General features: G+C 47.0%; 1 protein-coding gene across 1 annotated transcript in view; it reads left to right on the top strand.

Annotated features, from left to right (window-relative positions):
* syt17 (synaptotagmin XVII) overlaps window positions 1–27,750 on the top strand; it is an 81,008-nt gene that overhangs the window by 19,600 nt on the left and 33,658 nt on the right. Inside the window, exons 5-7 of the mRNA XM_078240921.1 lie at window positions 10,259–10,881; window positions 23,176–23,296; window positions 23,432–23,587. Of these exons, the coding sequence (XP_078097047.1) occupies window positions 10,259–10,881; window positions 23,176–23,296; window positions 23,432–23,587 (900 nt within the window). The remainder of the gene's footprint in view (window positions 1–10,258; window positions 10,882–23,175; window positions 23,297–23,431; window positions 23,588–27,750) is intronic.

Below are 27,750 nucleotides of genomic sequence, written 5' to 3'. Positions count from 1 at the left end.
AAAAAGGACGGCATGGACAAGTTGGGCCGAAGGGCCTGTTTCCATGCTGTAAACCTCTATGACTGACCTAGTTTTGCTTTTAAATTTGACTGAACCTCACTCCTGACTGTACATCAACCCTCTTTCATCCTTTTATTTGGAGTTTGTTGTTTCAGGCTTGGATGCACTTGGATAAAAGCCAGGCGCTAATCCAGTGACTATTCTTCATGTGTGGGTCTCCAGGGTGAGACTGCTCCATTATCCAGACCCCCGCCCTGACATTCAAACATACAGGAACCACTGGAAGGAATCACTGAGGGAGAAACATGGCTGATTTTCCCTGTTCTTAGTTCAGAGATGTCAATCATAGTGACCCCTCCATCTCCCTGCGCCTCCAGTGAATTAGCTAATAGCTTTCAATAAGAACTTCAACTCATAGCTTCCAGATCTGTGTGGATCAGGATGCATTCCGTGGTGCTCATTACTGAAGGAGAGGTTTATGCAGATATAGGATATCATCCTCCTTATTCCGTTGTGATTGACTGCAAACACACAGCCTGATGTTGATGACTCCACGTCGCGATGCTATTGGTTCAGTTTTGTGATGACATTAATTGTGAAGTCAGTTTGCTTTTCTGGGTGAATGTAGACTTTTCCCGAATTGCCGGCAATGTGATATAAACAGACTTCTCTCATCATCATCTGTGACCAAGATTGTCTGAAGTTCTAATGCCCGGTGAGATTACTGGGTCTCCACTCCAGCTTTGTGTTATTTTAGCCGCTCTCTGCAGTCCCGTCTCACAAGATCCCTCCCTCTCTGCCCTTATTCAGCACCTTTTAAACCCTTCCCAAAATTCATTTCATTGGTCAAGGTAACTTTCATTCCCCCAAACTCAAACACTCAGCGACTCTTTCTCCGAAACTACCATCAGACATCTTTCCTTAGCGATGCCACAGACATGTGAGTGTCAGTTTGCATTAATAATACTGAGAACTCTCTTTTTCAGGTGAAATCTCTGTGTGTTTCTCCGACTGAACGAGTTTGCTGTCCTTGCCACAATGGTAAAGAAGTTTGACAAGTGTTTTGGCAGCAGAGCTTTGTTGAAGCTGCTGTGTCAAAGCTGTTCTGAAACTACCTGTTCAGAAACAAAGGCAGACAGACTGGATGACTCAGTGATGCTCCTTGCCCTGTTGTGTGTACAGATCTGAACCACTCTTACTGCCTACAGCAGTGCGGCGGCTGTTTGGACATCTGGCAGGTTAGGATGGAACTCACGGTCCAGGCTGCATCGCGCCATGCACTCAAATGCACGTTATCCCATTGCTATAAATTTCTCCCTTTCTCACTAACTTTCCAAAAAACAACTAAAGATTCATTACAGGTTGGAATATTGAATATATGAAGCTTACAGTGTGACCATCACTGTCCCGAATACCATTGACATACTCAGCAGCTGTGTAGAAGCAAGCTGATCTTTCCCCTTAACCTGAGCTCAGCTCATCTGAATAACTCTTTGCTCTCGACTTCACCCGTGATGTACCCAGAACACCAGCGCCTGACCTTTGAGAGGCAGCAGCCAGTGACAGGAGAATGTTGATCTCTCCCTCAGTGTCTGTTTCGAATGCATGCCACACGGGTGGTGTGTTATTTAAGTACTTGACTTGCATTGTGACACGGTTCCTGGTTTGAATATTATTTTCGAAGTCTGATAGGTTTCACATCTCGCTTGCGTGGGGAAACCCTGTGGCACACTGGGTAACATTCCCTGCCTCTGAACTCTGGGTCTAAGATCCCACCCAGCAGCTGATGACCACGGGAAGGTGTGATCACAACATAATGACAGACAAACTGGGTGAATAGCAGCCTGTAAACCCTTCCACACACACCAGTGGCAGGCGTAAGAGTGGGAGAGACTCCTGTCAGGGGTAGGTTCTTTACCCAGAGGGTGGTGAGGGATTGGAATGCCCTGCCAGCATCAGTAGTAAATGCGCCTAGTTTGGGGGCGTTTAAGAGATCCGTAGATAGGTTCATGGACGAAAAGAAATTGGTTTAGGTTGGAGGGTCACAGTTTTTTTTTAACTGGTCGGTGCAACATCGTGGGCCGAAGGGCCTGTTCTGCGCTGTAATGTTCTATGTTCTATGTTCTATGAACATCTAGTGATAGAAAGAAATTGGAGCCTCTCCCATCACTATCCTGAACTCACGCCTACAATAGGCATGTTGTCACTGTCAGGAACACAGAGGTAGTTTTTTATGGGATTTATGTTTGTTAAATATCAGAAAGAAGTTTTAAGTGGATTTAATTTAGTGTTCTGTGTAAGGGTAAACATATTATAGAATCCCTGCAGTTCAGAAGGAGGCCATTCAGCCCATCAAGTCTGCACTCTCTGAAAGATCATCCCACCCAGACCTCTCCTCCACCCTATCCCCGTAAACCTGTGCATTTGCCATGGCTAATCCATCTATCCTACACATCTCTGGACACCTAAGGGGCAATTTAGCATGGCCAATCTATCTAACCTGCACATGTTTGGTCTGTGGGAGGAAACCAGAGCACCCGGAGGAAACCCACGCAGACACGGAGAGAATGTGCACACTCCACACAGACAGTGACCCAAGCTGGGAATCGAACCCGGGTCCCTGGCATTGTGAGGCAGCCGTGTTAACCACTGTGCCACCGTGCCGCCCGTATAGTTGAATTCATGTTAGACAAAGGCTTTTGCATCAGGGGGCTTTTGGTTTCAGATAAAACTATGCTTCTAGAGAGGGTTAAGGTAGGCACTGCCAGGCTGGCACTGCCCAAGGGGCACTGTCCAGCCCTGCTTCCGATCATCCCGGGGGTCTCTATGACCTCTGGTCCCACTGGTGAGGCCTTCACATCAGCTCCCTGTTGTTGGAGACTGTACGTGATCCTCTGGGGAGGGCGTTGACCAGTGAGGGGGTAAGTACAAGTGAGCCTGACGTTAGAGTCCGGGCCTCACTCATCATGTTGTGAATATTAAAATGGACTTTGTGCCCGTTACGGGTGCAAAGTTAATATCGCCAGCAAATCAGTGCCGGTAACATTAGGGAGACAGCTGAGAAGGAGGAAAGCAAAGGTAGTAATCTCAGGATTGCTGCCTGTGCCACGGGAAGGTGAGGGCAGGAATGGAGTGAGGTGGAGGATGAATGTGTGGCTGAGGGACTGGTGCAGGGGGCAGGGATTCAGGTTCCTGGACCATTGGGACCTCTTCAGGGGCAGGTGTGACCTGCACACAAAAAATGGGTGGCACATGAATCCCAGGGGGACCAATATCCTGGCGGGAAGGTTGGCTAAGGCTACTGGGGAGAGTTTAAACTAGATAGGTTGGGGGGGGGGGGGGGGGGGAATCAAAATGAGGTGACTGAGAGTGAGGAAGGTAGCTCGCAAACAGAGAAGGGTTATAGGCGGTGCAAGAGAGCGGATGGACAGGGAATAGAGAAGGGGAGAGCTCAGACCAAAGGATTGAGATGTGTCTACTTTAATGCCAGGAGTATAGTGAATAAAGGGGATGAGCTCAGAGCGTGGATCGATTCCTGGAAGTGTGATGTGGTGGCCATTACGGAGACTTGGATGTCTCAGGGACAGGACTGGATACTCCAGGTGCCGGGATTCAGATGTTTCAGGAAGGACAGGGAGGGAGGCAAGAGAGGGGGTGGAGTGGCACTGCTGATCAGGGATAGTGTCACAGCTGGAGAGAAGGTGTATGCTGTGGAGGGATTGTCCACCGAGTCTCTGTGGGTGGAAGTTCAGAGTGGGAAGGGGCCGGTCACTTTGCTGGGAGTTTTCTATAGGCCGCCCAATAGTAACAGGGAGGTGGAGGAGCAGATAGGGAAACAGATCCTGGAGAGATGCGGTAATAGCAGAGGTGTTGTGATGGGAGACTTTAATTTCCCAAACATAGATTGGAATATCCCTAGGGTAAGGGGATTGGATGGGGAAGAGTTTGTTAGGTGTGTTCAGGAGGGTTTCCTGACACAGCATGTGGACAAGCCTACAAGAGGAGAGGCTGTACTTGATCTGATACTGACCAATGAACCTGGACAGGTGTCAGATCTCTCAGTGGGAGAGCATCTTGGGGATAGCGATCATAACTCTATCTCCTTTAGGCTTGCATTGGGAAAAGAGAGGATCAGGCAAGCTAGAAAAGTGTTTATATGGAGTAAGGGGAAATATGAAGACATTAGACAGCAAATTAGGGGAGTAAATTGGAAGGAGGTATTCTCGGGGAAATGTACTGAAGAGAGGTGGAAGTTTTTCAAGGAATGTCTGTCTAAAGTTCGGTAAGAAGTCTCACAACACCAGCATGTGGACAAGCCTACAAGAGGAGAGGCTGTACTTGATCTGATACTGACCATTGAACCTGGACACGTGTCAGATCTCTCAGTGGGAGAGCATCTTGGGGATAGCGATCTTCTTACTGTGTTTACCCCAGTCCAACGCCGGCATCTCCACGTCATGTCTAGAGTTCTACAGGACAACGTTCCGAGCAGACAGGGAGGTGTTGGTCGGTTAAAGGAACCGTGGTGCACGAAAGCTGTGCGGGACCTAGTCGAGAAGAAAAGGAAAGCGTACAAAAGGCTCAGAGAGCTTGGCGAAGATAGGGATCTAGATGAGTATACGGCTTGTAGGAAGAGACTAAAGAAGGAAATTAAGAGAGCCAGAAGGGGTCACGAGAAGGCCCTGGCAGGTAGGATTAAGGAGAACCCTAAGGCGTTCTATAAATATGTGAAGAGTAAAAGGATGAGACGTGATGGAATAGGGCCTATAAAAGGTGAAGGCGGGAAAGTCTGTACGGAACCCCGTAGAAATGGCAGAGGTGCTCAATGAGTATTTTGCCTCAGTTTTCACAGAGGAGAAGGACCTGGGTGGATGTACTGCGGGCGTGCGGTGGACTGGAAAGGATTGAGTATGTGGATTTTAATAAAGAGGTTGTGCTGGAATCTTTGAATGGCATCAAGATAGATAAGTCGCCGGGTCCGGATGGGATGTACCCCAGGTTACTGTGGGAGGCGAGGGAGGAGATTGCAGACCCTTTGGCGATGATCTTTGCGTCGTCGATGGAGACGGGAGAGGTGCCGGAGGATTGGAGGATTGCGGATGTGGTTCCTATTTTCAAGAAGGGGAATAGGGATAGCCCAGGTAATTACCGACCGGTGAGTCTAACCTCAGTGGTTGGTAAACTGATGGAGAAGATCCTGAGGGACAGGATATATGAGCATTTAGAGAGGTTTAGTATGCTCAAGAATACTCAGCATGGCTTTGTCAAGGGGAGGTCGTGCCTTACGAGCCTGGTGGACTTCTTCGAAAATGTGACTAAACACATTGACGAAGGGAAGGTGGTAGATGTGGTTTATATGGATTTTAGCAAGGCATTCGATAAGCTCCCCCATGCAAGGCTTCTAGAAAAAGTGAGAGGGCATGGGATCCAAGAGGCTGCTGCCCTGTGGATCCAGAACTGGCTTGCCCAAAGGAGGCAGAGAGTGGGTATAGATGGGTCTTTTTCTAAATGGAGGTCGGTCACCAGTGGTGTGCCCCAGGGATCTGTTCTGGGACCCTAGCTGTTTGTTATTTTCATAAATGACCTGGATGAGGAAGCGGAGGGATGGGTTGGTAAGTTTGCCGACGACACGAAGGTTGGTGGGGTTGTGGATAGTCTGGAGGGATGTCAGAAGTTACAGAGGGACATAGATAGGATGCAAGACTGGGCGGACAAGTGGCAGATGGACTTCAACCCAGATAAATGCGTCGTGGTCCATTTTGGTAGGACAAATGGGATGAAGGAGTACAATATAAAGGGAAAGACTCTTAGTATTGTAGAGGATCAGAAGGACCTTGGGGTCCGGGTCCATAGGACTCTGAAATCGGCCCCGCAGGTGGAGGAGGTGGTTAAGAAGGCGTATGGTGTGCTGGCCTTTATCAATCAAGGGATTGAGTTCAGGAGTCCGGGGATAATGATGCAGCTATATAAGACCCTCGTCAGACCCCACTTGGAGTACTGTGCTCAGTTCTGGTCGCCTCACTACAGGAAGGGTGTGGAAAAGATTGAAAGGGTGCAGAGGCGATTTACAAAGATGTTGCCTGGATTGAGTGGCATGCCTTATGAGGATAGGCTGAGGGAGCTCGGTCTTTTCTCCTTGGAGAGACGAAGGATGAGAGGAGACCTAATAGAGGTGTATAAGATGTTGAGAGGCATAGGTCGGGTGGACTCTCAGAGGCTTTTTCCCAGGGTGGAAATGTCTGCTACGAGAGGACACAGGTTTAAGGTGCTGGGGGGTAGGTACAGGGGAGATGTTAGGGGTAAGTTTTTCACACAGAGGGTGGTGGGCGAGTGGAACCGGCTGCCGTCAGGGGTGGTGGAGGCAAACTCAATAGGGTCTTTTAAGAGACTCCTGGATGAGTACATGGGACTTAATAGGATGGAGGGTTATAGGTAGGTCTAGAAGGTAGGGATGTGTTCGGCACAACTTGTGGGCCGAAGGGCCTGTTTGTGCTGTAGTTTTTCTATGTTCTATGTCCTATGTTCTATGTTCTAACATCACGAGGGGCAAAAAACGGGTACGATGTAATAAGGTCATCCCTATAATGTCCGTTTTAAGACATACACATTGGCTGTAGTCAGATACACAACCTCCACTCTGAAACCAAGTTAGTGTCTGAGGATTAAACCCTTCAAAAATTTCCCCTTATTTCTAGTGCTTACCAATAGATTTATAAATCCCTTTGTATTACATTTGTTTTCCTAACGCTCTCGGTACATTCCGCTCTGATAGTTTACGCTGTCTTTGCTCCATGAATACCTCGCTCACTGCAACTGTTCCAAAATTCAATGTGAGTGCGGAACTTTCAAATGGACTCCACGGACTGCCGAAATGTTTATACTAAAGGGAAGAACTATAAAATGTATTTTTATATTGTCGGAATAACTATAAAATTAATTGCTGCAATGGTAACATTCCATGCTGCTGAATCATCCAGTGGGAAATTTATATCCGCAATTGGTTGTGAATTGATTTGAAATGAGATTTGGTCATTTTCAGTCTGAAATAGTGTTGCTGTATTTAATGATCCCAGTGACTATTTAAAATTCCTTTCATGGGTGCTGGGAAAGCTCGCTTTTGTGTCCATCCTAATTTCAGGAGAGGCAGTTGTGTGGCAGTATTGTCACAGGGCTAGTAATCCAGAGACCCAGGGTAATTCTCTGGTTCAAATCCCACCATGGCAGCCGGTGAAATTTGAATTCAATAAAAATCTGGAATTAAAAATATGAAACCATTGTGGATTGTTGGAAAAACCTGTCTTTAGGGAAGGAAATCTGCCATCCTTACCTGGTCTGGCTTACCTGTGATTCCAGAGCCACAGCAATGTGGTTGACTCTAAAATGCCCTCGGAGATGGGCAATAAATGCTGGACCAGCCAGCGCCGCCCACATCCCATGAACGAATAAAAAATAATTCCCTTGAACAGAGTGCTTGGCCATTTCAGAGGGTAAACATGATACATGTGTCTGAACTCCATCAATGAAGGCAATTTGTTCGCCTACCTGGTTTTGAAATATTCTGGCATATCCTACAATTAAAATAGAGCTCCCAGGTCAAGCAATTGGTGGTCTATGATGTTAGCAGCTGAGTGAGACCTTTCACCTTAACAGCGCCAGTATTATCTCGAAGAGGCAACAAGGGGGGATTTGATTAATCTGATTTACAGCCGTTTGTTGCACAAACTTCATCACAACTCATTTATCGCTGATCAGAAGGACCATATAACTTTTAAAAAGTAGCGATGATTGCAATCCAATTCCAACCTCATGTTCTTGGCAATAATAATAAGAAATGTATCACTGAAGTGTCGTTATGGATAATATTTTAAGGAGATAAATAATTCAAATGTATTTTGTACCTGTGTTAACTTAGATATTATTCATACTTATGCGTTTTTATTAAATTGGTTGGATGCCACCAAGATGAAAATAAATTGTCAGCCTTTTGAAACCATGGAAGCAATTATTTACCTGCACAGGTTTTTAATTGGAGAAAGATTCTGTAGTTGTTGTGATGGTTTAAAATCTGGCATTCTTGCATTTGTCCTGATGAGTAAAAGATGGGGGAAGTGATAGTGTTGTGGTATTGTCACTGGACTAGTAATGCTCTGGGGACCCGGGTTCGAATCCTGCCATGGCAGATGATGAAATTTGAATTCAATAAAAATCTGGAATTAAAATCTAATGATGAAACCATTGTCAATTGTTGTAAAAACCCATCTGGTTCACTAATGCGACTCCAGGTTAACTCTAAGATAACCTCTGAAAAGGCCTAGTAAGCCAGTTATATACCACTGATACGAAACCAATAGAAAGGAATGAAACTGGACAGACTACCTGGCATCGACCCAGACATCAGAAACAACAACAAAGCCAGCCCTGTCCACCCTGCCAAACCCCCCTGACTAACATCTGGGAGCTTGTGCCAGCATTGGTGGAGCTGTCTCACAGGCTAGTTAAGCAAGATATAACCTTCACTGTCGCTGGACTGAAACCCTGGAACTCCCTCCCTAACAGCACGGTGGGTGTACCTACACCACATGGACTGCAGCTTTTCTTTTTCATTTTATGGGATGTGGGCATCGCTGGCTGGGCCAGCATTTAGGAGGTGGCGGTGAGCTGCCTTCTTGAACCACTGCAGTCCATGGGGTGCTGTTAGGGAGGGAGTTCCAGGATTTTGACCCAGTGACAGTGAAGGAGCAGCGATATATTTCCAAGTCAGGATGGTGAGTGGCTTGGAGGGGAATCACCAGAGGGTGGTGTTCCCAGATATCTGCTGCTCTTGTCCTTCTAGATGGTAGTGGTCATGGGTTTGGAAGGTGCTGCCTAAGGAACTTTAGTAGTTGTTGCAGTGCATCTTATAGATGGTACACTCTGCTGCTACTGTTCATAGAATCATAGAATCCTTTGCCAATGGTGGAGGGATTGGCTGTTTGTGGAAGGGGTAGCAATTCAGCAGGCGGTCTGTCCTCACTGGTGTTGAGCTTCTTGAGTGTTGTTGGAGCTGCACCCATCCAGGCAAGTGAGGAGTATTCTATCACACTCCTGACTTGTGCCTTGTAGATGGTGGACAGGCTTTGGGGAGTCAGGAGGTGAGTTACCCACTGCAGGATTCCTAGCCTCTGACCTGCTCTGGTAGACACAGTATTTATATGGCTAATCCAGTTCAGTTTCTGGTCAATGGTAACCCCTAGAATGTTGATAGTGGGAGATTCAACGATTGGTAATGCCATTGAATGTCAAGGGTAATTAGGAATGCCCAATAAATGCCAGTGGAGGTTGTGTGGTGCAGTGTGTAGTGTCTCTGCCTCTGAGCTAGAAGCTCTGGGTTCGAGTCTCACCCCAGGACTTGATGACTGAGGAAGGTGCGTTAATAACGCGGCCAAATGGATTGAGTGTCAACTTGTAAAATCCTTCCAACATACCAATAGCTGGTGGTAAGAGCGGGAGAGACTCCTGGATCAGCCAGGCTTGATGTGGAGTGGTGCCCTTCAAGCCCTGGCTACAGACTAGTGACTGTTCCTGGAATTATTAGCTGTGGAAACAAATGGAAATTGAAAGACGTTAATTTACTGGGATGAAGCTCTGCTAATGACCAGCTGTTTCTGATAATAATGGACCCAGGAAATGATGATGTGATGAGTAATGGTGTGAGCAGTAGAATAATTACGTCTATCCTCGTTGCGCTATTGCTATGTTGTAGCCTTTATTGATGTGGAGTTGCCGGTGTTGGACTGGGGTGGGCACAGTAAGAAGTCTCACAACACCAGGTTAGAGTCCAACAGGTTTATTTGGTAGCACGAGCTTTCGGAGCGCTACTCCTTCATCAGGTGAGTGGAGAGTTGGGTTCACAAACAGGGCATAAAGAGACACAGACTCAGTTACAAGATCATATCTATTATTATACTTATTAATATCTATTATTATTACACCTAATGTCTATATATGCTCTGTTATTCACTCACCTGATAAAGGAGCAGTGCTCCAAAAGCTCGTACTACCAAATAAATCTGTTGGACTTTAACCTGGTGTGAGACCTCTTATTGCGGCATTTATTGATTACGGGCTATTGAAAATTTCAAAAGTCAGAAAATGGATGTCAGTGGACAGTTGAATTATTTGATAATTCATTTATTTTGCAAACCCAGAAACAAATGTTCTCAGTTCCAGTGGTTTGCTTTTCTCTAACGCTATTCAATTTTCCTGTTTGATTTTCCAGATCTCGAGGCCATCAGACGGCCCAGTTCCCCACTTGTTGATATCAAACCCATTGAGTTCTGGGCAATAGGGTCCAAGAAAGAAATAGTCCAACCCAAGGTATTCCGGAAAGCCTACGTGCCGGAGGATTACTTCCGGAAGTTTGAGCCTCGGCTTTACTCTGTTGATTCGAATAGCGATGATGTAGACTCTCTGACTGATGAAGAGATTCTGTCCAAGTATCAGCTTGGCTTACTCCACTTCAGCACTCAGTATGACCTCCTGCATAACTACCTGATAGTGCGAGTGATCGAGGCCAGAGATCTCCCTCCCCCCATCTCATACGATGGGTCCAGACAAGACATGGCTCATTCCAATCCCTACGTTAAGATGTGTCTCTTACCAGATCAGAAGAACTCCAGACAAACGGGCGTCAAACGGAAAACTCAGAACCCAGTTTTTGAGGAGCGATATACATTTGAAATTCCATTTTTAGAAGCTCAGAGAAGGACCCTCCTTTTAACGGTTGTTGACTTTGATAAGTTTTCACGTCACTGTGTCATTGGAAAAGTTGCAATGTCCTTAAATGAAGTGGACCTTGTAAAAGGTGGACATTGGTGGAAAGCTCTAATTCCAAGTTCTCAGGTAAATATGAATCTGATTCTTTGGCTTAGATTTCAGCTTGTGTTTCAGTGTAATTCATTGGCACCTTAGCATGACAAAGGGTCATTGGACAGCTCTGCATCCCTGGTGTTCAGTGTTGCTATGGCGGCAGAGCAGGGATTTGAAATTTAATCCCCTGACGGGAGTTGAATTGATTTTGGCCAATTAGTCTAACTCCTCAACTCCGTCAATATGAAACGTTTGAAAAAGGAGTTCTACCCCCCTTACCACAGACTCGTACAGTCCCTACAGTTCAGAAAGAAGCAATTCGGCCCATCGAGTCTGCACCAACTCTCCGAAAGAGCATCTTACCCAGGCCCCCCCCTCTACCCTATCCCGGTAACCCTGCACATTTACTAAGGCTAATCCCCCGAACTAGCACATCTTTGGACATGCTCGGCTGTCTCAGAGTTTTTTGATCACCCGATGGGCAGCATTTCCCATCCCGCCCTCCCCGGGAATCACAGCAAGTGGGACACGGACCATACAAAGGTCCACTGACCTCAGGCAGGATTTTCCGGTCTTGGGAAAATCCCACCCAATGTGTCTGCCCTCTGAGTTCCGGGATTGGATTCTCGCCACACCAAGCATCTACTATGGCCAGTCAGATTCCTGGGCAGAGTGTAGAGGTTTAACAAAATTATTTAAATAAACCTGTTCTTGTTTGATTCAACAGTTAGAATCATAGAATCCTACAGTGCAGAAGGAGGCCATTCGGCCTATCAAATCTGTACCGACCACAATCCCACCCAGGCCTTATCCCTATAACCCCATGTATTTACCCTGCCAGTCCCCCTGACACTAAAGGGCAATTTAGCATGGCCAATGCACCTAATCCGCACATCTTTGAAGTGTGGGAGGAAACTGGAGCACCCGGAGGAAACCCATGCAGACATGGGGAGAACGTGCAGACTCCACACAGACAGTGACCCAAGCCAGGAATCGAGCCCGGGTCCCTGGCGCTCTGAGGCAGCAGTGCCAACCACTGTGCTACCGTGCCACTCCGGCAGAGCTTCAACCCGTCTGAGCAGAAAATTCATCTGCTTTGTTTCAAATATATCATTATAGAATCATCGAATTCCTGCAATGCAGAAGGAGACCATTCGGCCCATTGAGTCTGCACTGACTCTCCAACAGAGCAACCCCCCCACCGGCCCTATCCCCGAAGCTCCATGTATTTATCCCACTCATCCCTTACTTTGAGGACAAAACAAATTGACCAGGGCAGGGCAGTGGATGTTGTATACATGGCGGCACGGTAGCCCAGTGGTTAGCACTGCTGCTTCACAGCTCCAGGGACCTGGGTTCGATTCCCGGCTTGGGTCACTGTCTGTGTGGAGTTTGCACATTCTCCTCGTGTCTGCATGGGTTTCCTCCGAGTGCTCCGGTTTCCTCCCACAGTCCAAAGATGTGCAGGTTAGGTTGATTGGCCATGCTAAAATTGTCCCTTAGTGTCCTGGGATGCATAGATTAGAGGGATTAGTGGGTAAATGTGTAGGGATATGGGGGTAGGGCCTGGGTGGGATTGTGGTCGGTGCAGACTCGATGGGCCGAATGGCCTCTTTCTGCACTGTAGGGTTTCTATGATTTCTATGATTTCTATGATTGACTTTAGTAAAGCCTTTGATAAGGTTCCTCATGTCAGGCTGACACAGAAGGTGAAGTCATGTGGGATCCGAGATGAGCTGGTAAGATGGATACAAATCTGGCTTGGGCACAGAAAGCAGACTGTAGCTGTAGAAAGGTACTTTTCTAACTGGAGGTCTGTGACAAGCGGTGTTCCACAAGGATCAGTGCTGGGGCCTCTGTTGTTTGTAATATGTAGAAATGATTTGGAGACAATGTAGGTGATCTGATTAGTAAATTTTCAGATGATACAAAAATTGGGAGAGTAACGGATAGTGAGGAGGATTGTCAGAGGATATAGCAGGATATAAACTGGCTGGAGACCTGGGCCAAAAGGTGGCAGATGGAATTTAACCCGGACAAATGTGAGATGATGCAATTTAGAAGGTCTACTGCAGAAGGAAAGCATACAGGAAATGGTAGAACTCTTAGAAATATTAGCATACAGAGGGATCTAGGTGTGCAGATTCACAGTTCCCTGAAGGTGGCAACTCGGGTGGACAAGGTGGTCGAGAAGGTGGTCGTATGGCATGCTGGCCTTCATCGGTCGGGGCGTTGAGTATAGGAATTGGAAAATCATGTTGCAGCTGTATGAGACTTTGGTTAAGCCGCAGTTGGAGTATTGTGTACAATTCTGGTTGCTACACTAGCAGAAGGATGTTGATGCATTGGAAAGGGTGAAGAAGTGATTTACCAGGATGTTGCCTGGTTTGGAGGATATGGTCTATGATGAAAGGTTGAACAAACTTGGATTGTTTTCATTGGAGCGTCGGAAGATGAGGGGGGACCTGATAGAGGTTTACAAGATTATGACAGGCTTGGATAGAGTGGATAGAGTCTTTTTCCCAGGGTCAAAGGGTCAATTACTCAGGGGCATAGGCTGAGAGTGAGAGGGGAACAAAAAGAGACGTAAGGGGCAAGTTTTTCAGAGGGTGGTGAATGCCTGGAACGCACTGCCGGTGGAGGTGGTGGAAACTGATTCTATAACAACGTTCAAGAGGCATCTGGATAGATACATGAATAGGCAGCGAATAGAGGGATATGGACCACATAGAGGCAAGAAAATATTAGATAAGAGAGGCATCGTAGAATCTTAGAAATCTTAGAAACCCTACAGCACAGAAAGAGGCCATTCGGCCCATCGAGTCTGCACCGACCACAATCCCACCCAGGCGCTACCCCCATATCCCTACATATTCACCCACTAATCCCTCTAACCTATGCATCCCAGGACACTAAGGGCAAATTTAGAATGGCCAATCAACCTAACCCACACATCTTTGGACTGTGGGAGGAAACCGGAGGAAACCCACGCAGACACGAGGAGAATGTGCAAACTCCACACAGACAGTGACCTAAGCCGGGAATCGAACCCAGGTCCCTGGAGCTGTGAAGCAGCAGTGCTAACCACTGTGCTACCGTGCCGCATCTGTATCAGCACAAACTTGGTGGGCCGAAGGGCCTGTTCCTGTGCTGTACTGTTCTTTCATCCCCCTAACCTACACATCTTGGGACACTATGGGGCAATTTAGCATGGCCAATCCACCTAACCTGCACATCTTTGGAGTGTGGGAGGAAACCGGAGCACCCGGAGGAAATCCACGCAGACACGGGGAGAATATGCAAACTCCGCCCAGACAGTGACCCAAGGTTGGAATTGAACCTGGGTCCCTGGTGCTGTGAGGCAGCAGTGCTAACCACTGTGCTGTCCACCATCCTGTAACAGATTGAGTGTTTTGTAACTCCCATTGTGAAACATGCTTAATAATATCGATAAAAGAGCTCACCGTGGAAGTCACCAACATTTTATACAATTTACTGAGATTTTTAAAGTATGTGATATATATGAAATTCAGCTTCCAGTATGTTTTTGATACTGTGCAGGAAAACAGAATGTTACCCTGGCCTTTTTAATGATACTTGATGCATGAGATTAATTTGCACCTTGCAGTTAGTCAGAGTGAGGCAGGACGGTGTCACTGTTACAGTGCTGCGTCAGCAATCAAATATCAAAGACTTAAATCATATCGTGACAGACTGTGAAAGGAGTGTCAATAAATCATGTTGTTTGTGAGCTAGCACACAGAGGAATTACTCAGAAAGCTGCTGGTATGTAATGAGTGTCCAAAGTCACAAATATCCTTCAAGGAAAGGGGGCTGACACTCTTCCCTTCCCTGACCTATGTGTGAGTTTAGTCGCAGACTTTATGACTAACATTTCATTGTCCTGAAAGTGGCTGCTCGATAAACGCATGAGGAGAACTAAACAGAAGGAAATGTTGCTCCGGATTCCTCCCACACTCCAAAGATGTGCGAGGTGATGCATTTTGGTAGATCCAATTCAGGTGGGAGCTATAAAATAAATAGCAGAACCATCAGGAGCATCGACACACAGAGAGATCTGGGAGTACAGATCCACAGATCCTTAAAAGTGGCAGCACAGGTGGAAAAGGTGGTGAAGAAAGCATGTGGCATGCTTGCCTTCATCAGACGGGGTATCGAGTACAAAAGTTGGCAAATTATGTTACAGTTATATAAAACGTTAATTAGGCCACATTTGGAATACTGTGTCCAATCCTGGTCACCTCACTACCAGAAGGATGTGGAGGCTTTGGAGAGAGAGCAGAAAAGGTTTACCAGGATGTTCCCTGGTATGGAGGGTATTAGCTATGAAGAGAGATTGAATAAACTGGGATTGTTCTCCCTGGAAAGACGGAAGCTGAGGGGGTGAGCTGATAGAAGTTTATAAAATTATGAGGGGTGTGGATAGGGTGAACAGTTGGAAGCTTTTTCCCAGGGCAAAAATGACAATTACAGGGGGCACAAGTTCAAGATAAGGGGGGAAAGGTTCAGTGGAGATGTGCAGGGGAAGTTTTTTACACAGAGGGTGGTGGGGGTCTGGAATGCACTGCCAAGTGAGGTGGTTGAGGCAGATACGTTAGCCACATTTAAGACTTATCTGGATAGACACATGAACAGATGGGGAATAGAGGGATATAAGTGGTTGGTTTAGATAGGGCAACATGATCGGTGCAGGCTTAGAGGGCCGAGAGGCCTGTTCCTGTGCTGTATTGTTCTGCTTTGTGCAAGTTAGAAGTTAGGTGGATTGAGCATGCTAAATTGTCTCCTACTGTTCCGAGGTGTATAGGATAGCTGGCGGTTTTGGAGGTGGCTGGTCCTGGGTAGGATTCTCTGTCAGAGAGTCGGTGCAGGCTCGATGGGCTGAATGGCCTCCTTTTGCACTGTCGGGATTCTCTGGATATGGATTCTAACAAGAAATCTTGATCTTTCTGTCCTTTGTAAGCTATCGTCCCATTTCCGATCTCTCTTTCTTTTCCAAAATCCTTGAACATGTTAGTGCCTCCCAAATCCATTCCCATTTTTCCCACTCATCCATATGTGAACCTCTCCAATCAGATTTCCACTCCTGGCACTGCAGTGGAGTGACTCTTATTTAAATACAAATGGCTGTAATAAATGATCCCTCCATATCCTCCTGAACTGTGCAGCCTTTGACATGCCTGACTCCCCCCTCCTGCTCCAGTGTTGCCGTTTCTGTCACTGAGTGACGTGGGATTGTCTCCTTCTGGTTTCATCATTCTCAACCTAGCCAGAACAAAAGAATGACCTGCCATGTTTGATCTTGCTGCACCTTTACACTGGGAATCTCCCAAGGGTCTATCCTTGGCCTCTTCTTTTCTCATTCAGATGTTGCCCCTTAGTAACATCTTACAAAAACACATCTGGTTCCATGTGAATGCTGGTAAAACCCAACTCGACCACTCGCCAATTCTCAGCCCTTCCAGCGTTCCATATTTGTCATGTTGCTTGTTTGACATCCAGTTCCTGTTGAGCAAGAAATTTCTCCCACTAAATATTGGGAAGGGCGAAACCATTGTCCTCCATTCCTTAGCCATTCATTCATTCCTCTCCCTGGACCGTGTCTGAGGCTGAACCAGGCAATTCGCAACCTTGGCTTCCTGTTTGACCATCAGTGCCCATTCCATCAGCGAGATGGCCAACATGGCTAAGTATCCATCCCTGTCTCAATTCATCTGCTGCAGGAACCATCACCCATGCGATTCCTCCGGAATGGACTGTTCCAATGTTCTCCTGGTCACCTCCCCATCCTTCACTTGCAAAAATTAGAATTGATCCAAAATCCTGCTGCCATTGACCTAACTCGCACCAATTCCATTCACCTCTGCTTACTGACTGACATTGGCTCCTGGTCTGACAACAACCCGATCTCACAATTCTTATCTTTTTAAATTCCTACATGTTCTCACCCTTCTGTAGCTTCCTCAAGCTTCTAAGGTCCCGGTGTTCCTCAACTCTAGCCGGCTGTGCATTTCTGGGATTAATTGCATCTTCATTGGCGATTGAGCCTCTGGCTATTCAGATCCTACACTTTGGAATTCCTTCTTCAAACCTCTGCCTCTCGAGACCCTCCTTTGAAACAACCTCCATCCCAACATCTCCTTACGTGGCTCAACATCAAACTTTGATCATGCCCCTGTGAAATACCGTGAAACGTTCCAGGTGCTATGGTGTTGCAAATGCTATTTAATTTTTAGCAAAAACAAGTTTCTGTGTAAAGCTCCTCAGCGCTGCTCAGGGGAAGTTTGGATGGACAATACCATCAATTTCATTATCAGGGATCCGGGATCTTGCTGTGTAATAAACCATGGAAGCGGCTGGAGAAGATATTCGACACTTCCTGCGTTGTTGTATGGCCTGCTGTCTCTTTGACTCAAGTACCTGTTTGTGCGTGACATTTCGTTTGAATTAAATAGCTAGGTGGAGGATACAACTTCTAAACATTGCAGGTATTCTGATTGAACAAATCATATTAAAAATCCCAGTCAAATATAATCCCGTCCTCGCAAATACCTTCAGTTAACGGGACCATGTCATTGGTTAGAAACCTGTGCTGTTGATGGTGTTGCAGTCAGAGAGGTTTACAGCATGGAAACAGGCCCTTCGGCCCAAATTGTCCATGTCGCCCCTTTTTAACCCTGAAGCTAGTCCCAATTGCCCGCATTTGGCCCATATCCCTCGATACCCATCCTACCCATGTAACTGTCTAAACACTTTTTAAAAGACAAAATTGTACCCGCCTCTACTACTACCTCTGGCAGCTCGTTCCAGACACACACCACCCTCTGTGTGGAAAAAGTTGCAGTGTTGAAAGAAACATCATCTCTTGTAAAGCTCAGCACTCTGCCAGAAGAGGCACCTTCCGATTATCGGATAAAGGGTCAAAATCAGATTGGAAAATAACCTGTGATTATAACTCGAATCCAGTACAGACAGGGAGCAAATTTCATGCAGCCCGGTCAGTTCTGGGACCAGCTTAACCGGCAGCTCTGAAAGGCAAAGTGCACCCCGGCTGGAACAGGTGCTGGAAGCAGCGGAGAAGACTTTCTGAACGTGTCGAAGAGTAACTCATCAAGTCACAGAATCACACAGCGTAGAAAAGGCCCTTTGGCCCATCGAGTCTGCACCGACTATACCACTAAAGTCACACTATTCCCATTTACCTGCACTTGTCCCAAATCCTTGAATGTTATGATGTTTAAAGTGCTCATCCAAATATTTCCTAAAGGTTGTGAGGTTTCCAGCCTCCACTGTCTTCCCAGGCAGTGCATTCCAGGTATCCAACACCCTCTGAGTGAAACAAAAAATTCTCAAATCTCCTGCCCCTCACCCTAAAACTCTGCCGCCTCGTGACTGACCCCTCAACCAAGGGGATCACCTGTTCCTTACCCTACCTGTCCATACCCCTCAAAATCTTATACACCTCAATCATGTTCCCCCTCAGCCTTCTCTGCTCTAGAGAAAACAATCCAAGCCTATCCAGTCTTTCTCCTGGGTGGCACGGTGACAAAGTGGTTAGCACTGCTGCCTCACAGCGCCAGAGACCTGGGTTCGATTCCAGGCTAGGATCACTGTCTGTGTGGAGTCTGCACGTTCTCCCCGTGTCTGCGTGGGTTTCTCCCAGGTGCTCCGGTCTCCTCCCACAGTCCAAAGATGTGCAGGTTAGGTTGATTGGCCATGCTAAACTGCCCCTAAGTGTCAGGGGGGACTAACAGGGTAAATATGTGGGGTTAGGGGATAGGTCTGGGTGGATGGGCTGAATGGCCTCCTTCTGCACTGTAGGGATTCTATGATTCTCCTTATAGCTCAATGCTCCATCCCAGACGACATCCTGGTGAACCTCCTCTGTATCCTTGCTATCACATCCTTCCTATAGTGAGGTGGAGCAGGGCACAGAGTACTTGCTAAGTTCTCAGGTGCAACCTGTAGGCCTTGGTGCAATGGTCAGGGGGCGGAGGGTGAAGGGTGATGTTCTATTCACAGGGGCTAGCTTACCCTCTGCACAGACAGAACAAAACCAGGGGGACCAGATAACTGGCCGATGCAAGGAGTGGAGCCCCGAGCACCCACAATGCATCATTGTGAGAGGTTCTTACACAAGTGGTAATGATCAGTGAATTCAGCTTCAAACGCCGTTTCCGTACCACTTAGCCGTGAGTCTGAGACAAGACTTAAAGAACCACCTTCACCTCACTCACCCGCCAACACTCTGGATGGTGAGGATTCTGTCTTCACATTCAAAGCTTCATCCCATCCTCACACTCTGCACAGCTACAGAACACACAGCCACAATTCATCACAGCCTGTCCTCACTCTTCAACCATCACAGGCACACCAGTGAAACACATTCACAGACACTCTCTCTCTCTCCATCCCTCTCATGTGGTACAAGGTGGCGGAGAACCAGAGGCAGCAACACCTGTCGGGAGACAGCCATGGGGGGGGTAGATTGGAGAGGGAGGTGGGTGGATACATCTCCTGACCAAATGGAAGAGTTGCTGGTTTCCATCGCTGGGATAGTCATGAGGCTGCGGCCAGTGACGAGGCTGAAACTATTAAAGATGACGGTATCCTCACAGCTCTCCCTCCTCACATTTCATAATCCTCTCATCCTCACAATCTCTTCTCATTTACAAACTGCAGGTGCTGTAAACATACACTCGTACCGTACACCCCACAACACAACCCCACCCTTATACCTTCACCCACTTAGATACCCAAGAATTGCCACCTGGCTGGGCAGGAAGTCCGTGTCAGTTGCTGTTCGCAGCCACTGATTCTGCTACTAACACTGGGTCTATCTGAGAGGATAACGTGGAGATGGGATCTGCACACAGTGAGGTAGCAGACACAAGGAGAGAGCAGCCAGGGCAGGGGACAAGGTGATTGCTGGAGGGCAGCATTGTGGGTGAGTCCTGCTGCAGACGACTCGGGTGAAGACCTTGATGCAGCAGCCGATAGAAACATTCAGACTAAAGTGTTTTGTGGCTCGTGTCACTTGCAATGAGCGAGAGGAAGTTTATGGTCACCCACAGATTGGACATTGACTCGCTGGTCACTGACTGGACATTGGTGGCATCATGTGCAGTTATAGAAAGGGTGCAATGAATCGTAGAATCCCTACAGTGCAGAAGGAGGCCATTCGGCCCATCAAGTGTGCACCGACCACAATCCAACCCAGGCCCTATTCCCGTAACGCAATACATTCACCCCACTACTCCCCCTGATTATTGACTAGGGTCAATTTAGCATAACCAATCCACCTAACCAGCACATCATTGAACTGTGGGAGGAAACCGGAGCACCCGGAGGGAACCCACGCAGACATCGGGAGAACATGCAGACTCCGCACAGACAATGACCCAAGGCCGGAATTGAACCCGGGTCCCTGGCGCTGTGAAGCAGCAATGCTAACCACTGTGCCACCGTGCCGCCCAGTTGTGGGAGATCTGAGAATGAAGCACAGGTTGAGTTTCATGTTCCCTAATGCAGTCTGCAGTCCTTGAGATGCCACGTGCTGCCTCAGCCCGAGAATGAAACATATTGAACCCTTTTTCTAGTCTACAAGATTATGAGGGGCATGGACAGAGTGGATAGTCAGAACCTTTTTCCCAGGGTGGAAGAGTCAATTACTAGGGGGCATAGGTTTAAGGTGCGAGGGGCAAGGTTTAAAGATGTACGAGGCAAGTTTTTTACACAGAGAGTAGTGGGTGCCTGGAACTCGTTGCTGGGGGAGATAGTGGAAGCGGATACGGTAGTGACTTTTAAGGGGCATCTTGACAAGTACATAAATAGGATGGGAATAGAGGGATATGGTCCCCGGAAGGGGAGGGGTTTTAGTTCAGTCGGGCAGCATGGTTGGTGCAGACTTGGAGGGCCGAAGGGCCTGTTCCTGTGCTGTAACTTTCTTTGTTTCTTGTTCTCTTTGTTGTTTTGTACACACAGCCTGAGGGCTTTCCCTTGATAGTGGACACTTATCTGGGAGACCATGGGAATATTGCCACTTTCAGCCTGGAAGTGGTATACCAGCTCAGTGCCATGGTGATCTCAGCGCCATGGTGAACTCAGTGCCATGGTGATCTCAGCGCCATGGTGAACTCAGTGCCATGGTGATCTCAGCGCCATGGTGAACTCAGTGCCACGGTGATCTCAGCGCCATGGTGATCTCAGCGCCATGGTGATCTCAGCGCCACGGTGATCTCAGCGCCATGGTGATCTCAGCGCCATGGTGATCTCAGTGCCATGGTGATCTCAGCGCCACGGTGATCTCAGTGCCACGGTGATCTCAGCGCCATGGTGATCTCAGTGCCATGGTGATCTCAGCGCCATGGTGATCTCAGTGCCATGGTGATCTCAGCGCCATGGTGAACTCAGCGCCATGGTGAACTCAGCGCCACGGTGATCTCAGTGCCATGGTGATCTCAGCGCCATGGTGATCTCAGCGCCATGGTGATCTCAGCGCCATGGTGATCTCAGCGCCATGGTGATCTCAGCGCCATGGTGATCTCAGCGCCATGGTGATCTCAGTGTCATGGTGATCTCAGTGTCATGGTGATCTCAGTGCCACTGGCAATGCCATCCTCACACTGCTCTGAGGCTGCCGTTCAGGTGTGGATTTCAGTGATCACATTGTTAATGAAGGAAGGACATCTAAGTCTCTCCCCATCCTGAGATCGAGGTCAGGGATTCACTCCCTGGAGACCCTGGCTGGAAACCTCCCCCCCCTGCCGTGAGCCCCTCTCCCCTTCTCCATCCTCCATTGTCCTCTTCAATGTTGCCTCTAGCTGTTCTCCAGCTGTGCTGTATGTCCATGGGGATGTGAGATACTGCGCCCACGTCTCAGGGCAACAGGTTGGAGCAAAACCCCTGAAGTCAGAATCAAGACCTTCAGCATTTTCCACATCACCTTCTGTAGATTTGAGCAACTTTCTGTATCTGGACAACCACCAAACCCTTCTTCAACTCTGCAACGATCAGTTCAAATCAATCAGCAACTCATCTGGAAATCCCGGTAAGGAACACAAGTGGGATCCCAGTTCTTCTTCCTGATTGTACTGATTTACAAAAGTGAGATTCCATGTTACTTGGATTCAGATCAAAAACGGCAGCAGTGAGAGAAGCCAGCATTCCCCACTGACTGACATCATGATCTGCTCACTCTGCATCATTCTGGTGCTCAGAACCTGTCCTGGGATCACACTGCGCCGAAATAGTGTCCAGTGTGGCCTGCACCTGAAATCTGGACACAAGCCACACACCTCATTTTGGATGTAAAAAGGCGCTTGTAGAGTTGGAAGTATGCGTACTGCAAAATCCCATCTTGTGACCAGAATGTTATCTGGGAATAAGAACATAAGAACTAGGAGCAGGAGTAGGCCATCTGGCCCCTCGAGCCTGCTCCGCCATTCAATAAGATCATGGCTAATCTTTTTGTGGATTCAGCTCCACTTACCCGCCCGCTCACCATAACCCTTAATTCCTTTACTGTTCAAAAATTTATCTATCCTTGCCTTAAAAACATTCAATGAGGTAGCCTCAACTGCTTCACTGGGCAGGGAATTCCACAGATTCACAACCCTTTGTGTGAAGAAGTTCCTCCTCAACTCAGTCCTAAATTTGCTCCCCCTTATTTTGAGGCTATGCCCCCTAGTTCTAGTTTCATCCACCAGTGGAAACAACTTCCCTGCTTCTATCTTATCTATTCCCTTCATAATCTTATATGTTTCTATAAGATCTCCCCTCATTCTTCTGAATTCCAACGAGTATAGCCCCAGTCTACTCAGTCTTTCCTCATAAGCCAACCCTCTCAACTCCGGAATCAAACCTAGTAATGCAGCAGAGTGGCTGATCCCAACAGGAGCATATTAGTTATATGAATATGGTAAGAAGGCTCACAACACCAGGTTAAAATCCAACAGATTTATTTGGAATCATGAGCTTTCGGAGCGCTGCTCCTTCGTCAGGTGATGAAGATGGTTCACCTGATGAAAGAGCAGCGTTCCGAAAGCTTGTGCTACCAAATAAACCCATTGAACTTTAACCTGGTGTTGTGAGACTTCTTACTGTGCCCATCCCAGTCCAACACCGGCATCTCCACATCATGATATATGAATAAGCAAGAGAGTGAATTAGTGGCTGTGATTCTAAAAGTCTGTTCATGCAAATGTTTAATATCCGAAATCTGAAATCAAACTGTTCCCAAATGAAGTTTATTGGTACGTCATCATTTCAAATGTTTGATATTCTAATCCTCACTCCGCTTTCTTATAGAATGAAGTGGAACTCGGAGAACTATTGATCTCTCTTAATTATTTGCCAAGTGCGGGAAGACTAAATGTGGATATTATTCGGGCAAAGCAACTTCTTCAGACAGATATGAGCCAAGGATCAGGTAAAGATGATAAATATTCACACTCAGTGGGGATGTGAATGATAAGAATTTTGTGTTTGAATCTGTTGTAAGGCCAATCATACACATTAGGGGTTATAACTGTGTTAACTTTGTTCTGCATTTAAACTTTGATAGATCCATTTGTTAAAGTTCAGCTGGTGCATGGATTAAAACTGGTAAAAACAAAAAAAACATCTTGTATGAAGGGCACCATAGATCCATTCTACAACGAATCCTTCAGTTTTAAAGTTCCCTCTGAAGAACTGGAAGATATCAGCTTAGTTTTTACAGGTAAGATTATTCATCTTTTTATTCTCAGTTCATTAATATTCAATGTGAATTATTAATTGGTTAAAAATACCAATCATTTTCTTTTGTTGCCTAAAGCTTCAATGTCTTGACCAAAGGGAATGATTTACTTGTGTATCTGTGTTATTTGTAATATATTGTATCAATGCGCTCTCATTCTCTCCTTGAAGATTGATTATTGTTGAAATACACATCCGCGTGGAGCAAGAGGAAAGTGTCCGTGCTTCTTTAGTAAGCCTTGACATTGAATGGGAGCAAGCAATTCCACCATGAATGTCATCACACTTGCATCTGCTCATTGGAGCACCCATACATGCATGCTTTCAGTAGAAGTCTGATTAGATCATAATCAGATGCCTGAAATACACTTTATTTCCACCTTTCCATCTCTGAGGGATTGCTGTCAGTCCGAGGGCTCAATTCCTGCCCGCGTTGTTTAAGTGTAAGTTAAAGTTTATTTATTAGTGTCACAAGTAGGCTTACATTAACACTGCAATGAAGTTACTGTGAAAATCCCCCAGTCACCACACTCTGGCGCCTGTTCGGGTACACTGAGGGAGAATTTAGCACGGCCAAAGGACCTAACCTGCACGTCTTTGGACTGTGGGAGGAAACCGGAGCACCCGGAGGAAACCCACGCAGACACGGGGAGAACGTGCGAACTCCACACAGGCAGTGACCCAAGCCGGGAATTGATCCCGGGTCCCTGGCATCGTGAGGCAGCAGGGCTAACCACTGTGCCACCGTGCTGCCATGTTGACATCAGGGAGGGAGCAGCAATGGAACCTCAGGCCAGTATGGATTGTCCTGCCTTGGGAAATGCCTTTCACTGATTTACCCTGTATATTAACCTTCTAAAAAGAATGTAACTTAATCTATTGAAACATCAGAAACATTAAAGGTGAAAAATTGGAAAGCAGCGTATTATCATTGTCCAATACCATGTTGCTTCTCATGAACATTAATTATATTTACCATATTTATTCTAATTTGATATTTATGATTTAAAATACATCAGAACAAGTATGATTTTCCAGCTGAGATGGACTGACTTCCCATCAGCAAACTTCAATGAGAAATACAAAAAGATGTGCGGGTTAGGTTGATTGGCCATGCTAAAATTGCCCCTTAGTGTCCTGAGATGCGACGGTTAGAGGGATTAGCGGGTAAGTATGTAGGGATATGGGAGTAGGGCCTGGGTGGGATTGTGGTCGGTGCAGATTCGATGGGCTGAATGGCCTCTTTCTGCACTGTAGGGTTTCTATGATTCTATGATTCTATGTTGGAAGAGATCCCAGCCACGTTTACAAATGTACTTCCTGGTATACGCTTACTGACAAAAGGGTGCATGAATCAGCAATGCAAATCATGCATTTCGATCTTATTATTTCCTTGCCTAAACAACAGTAACTAAATTAGATTTCACATCTTCTCTGGCTTTTCCTGTCTGTATCAATGTCGCACAGCGATTAGCAGCATTTTAACTGGTTAAATAAGTCACCAATGTTAAAACAGGGACAATGCTGGGATTGAATTTCAAGTATAATCTGTCAAGGTGCCTTTAGCAGAGGAATTCTGTGCCCAAATCACTCAACATATAAACACCTCAGAATACAGGAATGGCACAATTGCAGCCACTTGAGAGTTTAATCAAACTCGCAGTCTAGTACTTCAATAGTAGAAAATGATTTGGTTGATTCATTTGTAGAGAAAGGAACTGTCATCATAATCTCAATGTGTCAACTGGAAGCTTCAGAATAAGAGCCTCACAGAGTCATTGGCACTGACATGTCTTTCACTGATTTGATTTGATTTATCATTGTCACATGTATTAACATACAGTGAAAAGTATTGTTTCTTGCGCGCTATACAGAGAAAGCATACCGTTCATAGAGAAGGAAAGGAGAGAGTGCAGAATGTAGTGTTACAGTCATAGCGAGGGTGTAGAGAAAGATCAACTTAATGCGAGGTAGGTCCATTTAAAATTCTGACAGCAGCAGGGAAGAAGCTGTTCTTGAGTCGGTTGGTACGTGACCTCAGACTTTTGTATCTTTTTCCCGACGGAAGAAAGTGGAAGAAAATGGCTGGGATTTTACCGCTCGCCTCACCCATTGATTGGGCAGAGTGAGCTGGGAAAATCGCGGAAGAAATCAGGATCGCGCCCAATTGCTCGGCTCTCCCATTCTTACAGGAGCCGGATTTCCGGCGCAGTCAGCCTCTCACCGGAAATGGGTGTGAGACTGAATACATTATGGTAATATATTTAAATGTGTTTTGCATGTGTTTAGTGAGCCTGGCGCTCAATCGTCCGGGATCGCTTGCCTTTATGGCCTCGCCGGGAGAGGTTCTCTCCTGGTCTACAAGGTTCTCCCTGGCGAGGAAAACATCTGCTCCCCATGAACAGGGGATAGTTGTGTTGGCCTTGCCAACCAGAGGCCATTGTGGCCTTGCCAACCAGAGGCCATTGTGCACCACCCCGCCCCCTGCCTGGCGAGGGGAGGCGTCCCTTGGGCAGTGCAAACCTGCAGTGCCATTCTGGCACCTTGGCACTGCCAGCCTGGAACCTTGGTAATGCACACTTGGCACTGCCCACTGGGCATGCCAGGGAGCTGTGCCTATGGTGGGCGTGGCCAGTGTGCAGGGCCTATGGGGGAAGGGCTTTTAGGGGCGGGGTCTGGAGTGGGTGGGGCCTGAAGGGGGTGGTCATGAAGGGGCAGCCTGATCAGAGAGGGTGGGGAGAGGGCACTGCGCACTATGCATCATGATTGGATCGGGGCGGTGGGGGGGTGCGCGCAATCAGTCTGGGCGACGCGGGGGGCTAGATGTCCATGTAGTGTAGGGCTCACAAATGGCCGCGGGCCCCTGCAATTGCAGGGGAGGGGGTGTTGGTTCAGGCTGGCTCCAGCACTCTGTCTGTCAGACCCCTGCTGGTGCAGTTGCACATGTGCAGCATCAGAGGTCTACACATGCACAATAGCTCCCTCTGCAGGCTGGTGGCCCCGCCCACTGCCTCTAGTCGCTAGAAGCAGTCTAGATCATATTTTCAATGTCTAAGATTGGGCATGGAAACTCGTCGAAAAAAACGGATCAGGAACTCTCCCATTTTCTCACCTCCTGGACATTTAGAACCATTCTCGTAAAATTCCGTCCAGTATGTCTGTGTTATGTGGGGTCTTTGATAATGCTGGCTGCTTTGCCGAGGCAGCGGGAAGTGTAGACAGAGTCAATGGATGGGAGGTTGGTTTGTGTGATGGATTGGGCTACATTCACGACCTTTCGTAATTTCTTGCGGTCTTGGACAGACTTGGAGCCATACCAAGCTGTGATACAACCAGAAAGAATGCTTTCCATGGTCCATCTGTAAATATTGGTGTGAGTATTGGTGTACAGGAAGTATTGGTCAGGGAGATGCAGTTAACAGCCCGAGAACACAAACACTAATTCACAATCCAGCTCTGGGACATCTCTGCAACACAAAGAACTTAGAAAGAAGTGAACTCTGTCCCTGTAGGTGTTGGGAAGACCACAAAACAATAGCCATCCTTCTGTCTGCCAGGGCTGACCTTTAACCAGTTGAATGGGCTATTCATTTTACTGGAATTTGCAGGGACTTGGGGAAAGGGGGTGAATGAAGACAAGTGGGGCGATCCCAGTAAGTAAAATAAATTCCCCACCACCTCCATGCAATGTTTCTACCACAACCTCATCAATCGATAAAAAACAGTTAAAAAACTTATGATAAAACTTGCTTTAAAATGAATATTAATTGTCCCTCAGACGCAAAATTCAGTGGATATGTAAAAGCTAAAATGCTGGAGACATTTATCAGGTAAAGCAGCATCTGTGGAGAGAGAAAGAGTTAATATCCCAGGTTACTGACCTTTCATCGGAACTGGGAAAGATTAGAGGTGAAAGTTATTTCCCTGGATTTTCCAGTTCTGACGAATGGTCATCGAGTTAGAACATAGAACATTACAGTGCAGTACAGGCCCTTCAGCCCTCTATGTTGCGCCGACCAGTGAAACCAATCTAAAGCCCATCTAACCTACACTATTCCAATATCATCCATATGTTTATCCAATGACCATTTGAATGCCCTTAATGTTGGCGAGTTCACTACTGCTGCAGGCAGGGCATTCCATGCC

The sequence above is a fragment of the Mustelus asterias genome, chromosome 23 (assembly GCF_964213995.1).
Source record: "Mustelus asterias chromosome 23, sMusAst1.hap1.1, whole genome shotgun sequence".
In the NCBI taxonomy this organism is placed as follows: Eukaryota; Metazoa; Chordata; class Chondrichthyes; order Carcharhiniformes; family Triakidae; genus Mustelus; species Mustelus asterias.
Note: the sequence above shows the minus strand (reverse complement) of the source record. Positions and strands in the feature narration are given on the sequence as shown.